The sequence below is a fragment of the Perkinsus marinus genome (assembly GCF_000006405.1).
Source record: "Perkinsus marinus ATCC 50983 genomic scaffold scf_1104296946224, whole genome shotgun sequence".
NCBI lineage: Eukaryota > Perkinsozoa > Perkinsida > Perkinsidae > Perkinsus > Perkinsus marinus.
The window spans coordinates 1-2,177 of NW_003210949.1; the positions used below are offsets into that span (position 1 = coordinate 1).

At 49.5% G+C, this 2,177-nt stretch overlaps 1 protein-coding gene across 1 annotated transcript; it reads right to left on the reverse strand.

The window, feature by feature from the left end:
- Window positions 1-17: 17 nt before the first annotated feature.
- Window positions 18-1,883, reverse strand: Pmar_PMAR018438 (hypothetical protein; the record flags this gene model as incomplete). The annotated part of the gene is made up of 9 exons (XM_002779656.1): window positions 18-191; window positions 272-388; window positions 432-503; window positions 553-1,212; window positions 1,292-1,381; window positions 1,434-1,505; window positions 1,557-1,634; window positions 1,680-1,749; window positions 1,795-1,883. The coding sequence occupies 9 exons, from the start codon at window positions 1,881-1,883 to the stop codon at window positions 18-20; spliced, it is 1,422 nt and encodes a 473-aa protein (XP_002779702.1).
- Window positions 1,884-2,177: the final 294 nt, after the last annotated feature.

A 2,177-nucleotide genomic window follows, 5' to 3' on the forward strand; every position in this document is an offset into this window, starting at 1 on the left:
TCGTCGTCGATAGCCCATCACGCTGCTTGGGCCATAGCAGCTGTTTCCTGGTGCACATCCTGCTTATGCAAAGGCTCCACACTATCCTCGAAAATGGCGAAGGCTTGTCCGACAGGCATCTTCTCGCCCTCAATCGCCTTAGAAACGAAATCGGCCCAACGATTTATTGCGATTTGTCCAAGAGGAATCACCTAGACAGAAATAATGGCCACAAAGTGCAACAAGAAGGCGGACAAGCTGGAGCCCGCCAGGTGTAGCAAAATGATCTTACAGATGAGAACATAGGGAAGACGTGTATCATCCGATCGTAAACTTCATAGCAGACGGCCTCTCGTGCTTTAGTGGCAAATACGTCGACGCCTCCTCTGAGTGCTTCAGTAGCTCCAATCTATCAGAAAAACTACTTGTCGATTCAGCAGTGAGCTTCTTACCTGCAGTAGGATCGGTACGTTGCCGAAAGCTGAAGGGTCCAACTTGCCACGTGCGACCGAGAATAAAGGATGCTGAGGCGAGAGAAAAATCACGACATCATAAAGCTGCGCTGAAGAGTACCTCCTCCATTTTGCCATCGGGAGCCAACGCTCTAACCCTAGCCCATTCCTCATCACCAAACCTGCCGGCCTTTTGCACGTAGTCGTCACTCTCCAATGGGCGATCGACCGTATCAAGCCTCTCCCCAGGATGGGAGGGCCTACCGTACAAGACGGATACACAGTACCAGATCATACCGTTTGAGAGAATATCACGGCTAATATCGCAGGGCTTGCGTGCAGCAACGTAAGACATATCAACGCAGGGTTCCATTGCTAAGCAGCAAGCCGGACGAGGCAGATCTCCACAAAAATCGTGCTCTGCTAGGCACTTCAGGAAACCCAGAGACAACGCTGCCCCCGCTGAGTCGCCACCGACGACGATGTGATCACTCTTTATGGGGAACCGTTTCTGGGAGAGCAAGAATTCATAGCCCTTCACCACTTCTTGCAGCTGGGTAGGGAGTATTTTCTCGGGGGCGGTGTCGTAGCTGAGTATGTACGCAACCACAGCAGCGTCCCTCAAACCATCGCTGCGGAGTTTCTCCTGCATAACCTCGACCATGTTCGCGACCAGCTCGAGGTGACTCGTCACGCCGTCGAAGAAGCAGTAACCGCCTCCATGAATATAGTAGAGAACCACGAGATCTTTGGATGAATGAGGCTCCTCTCCACTCCACACCTGACAACAGTACACATTCATTTGAGACGTCTCCGCTGCTCTCGAGGGAAAACTTCTAATCTCAGGAGAGTATGCTTACCCAAAGGCCGCTGTTGACATCCTCGTAGGCGGGAATTTTCTCGGTTTTCATCTCAGGATGATAGAAATACGCATAAACGGGCAGATACACCTGCTCAAGAGGATGCTTGAACAATAGTTATCGTTACCATACTAGCACTCACCTTGCCGAGAGCCTCTTCAACTCTTACAATTTCAGGTACCAATTCAGTGTCATCACTCGACTCGTCATTAAGCTGAAAACAACGAGGGAAATGCAACCATCGATTGATAAGAAGCAGATTTACTTCCTTGGGCATCTGCAAGAGCTTAGCCACGAGCACCTCGCTCGTCACAGCTTCACCTTTCACGCGCATCCACAGCAACTACGATGAACTCTCCCAACAGATCGATTCGGCTAAGCCGCTTACCGCCGATGATGTCTCCACCATGTGCTTGACCACGAGATACCACGCCCTGGGACTCATCCCGAGAAATGACCTACAAAGTCGGTATGAGTGATAATGGACCTCGAAGATTCCTCACTTTAGAAGTTCAGTCCCTTCGGGTGTGACGAAAGGCACCGAATGTAGACCAGCTTCTGCCAAGACTTTAAGTGTCTTGAAAAGGGTCATACAAACAATTGAAAGTAACAAAGAACAAATCCTTCGAGGAATGTAAACCCCATTATTGGCAATGGTTGAACTAGCGAATACAACTCCGATGCAGAGCAGCATTGGAGACAGCGCAGTCGTACGTTGCACAAACCACGACACAACAAGGACGGTGAAGGCACTTAAGACAACAATACGATCGCTGTTGAGTCGAGCGTTTTGATAGATAGTCTGAATAGGATTGTGAGCAATAGTACCGGAGAATTAATGGATAATAAAAAGTACACGCCGTTTGACTTTACTCACGCAACAAAC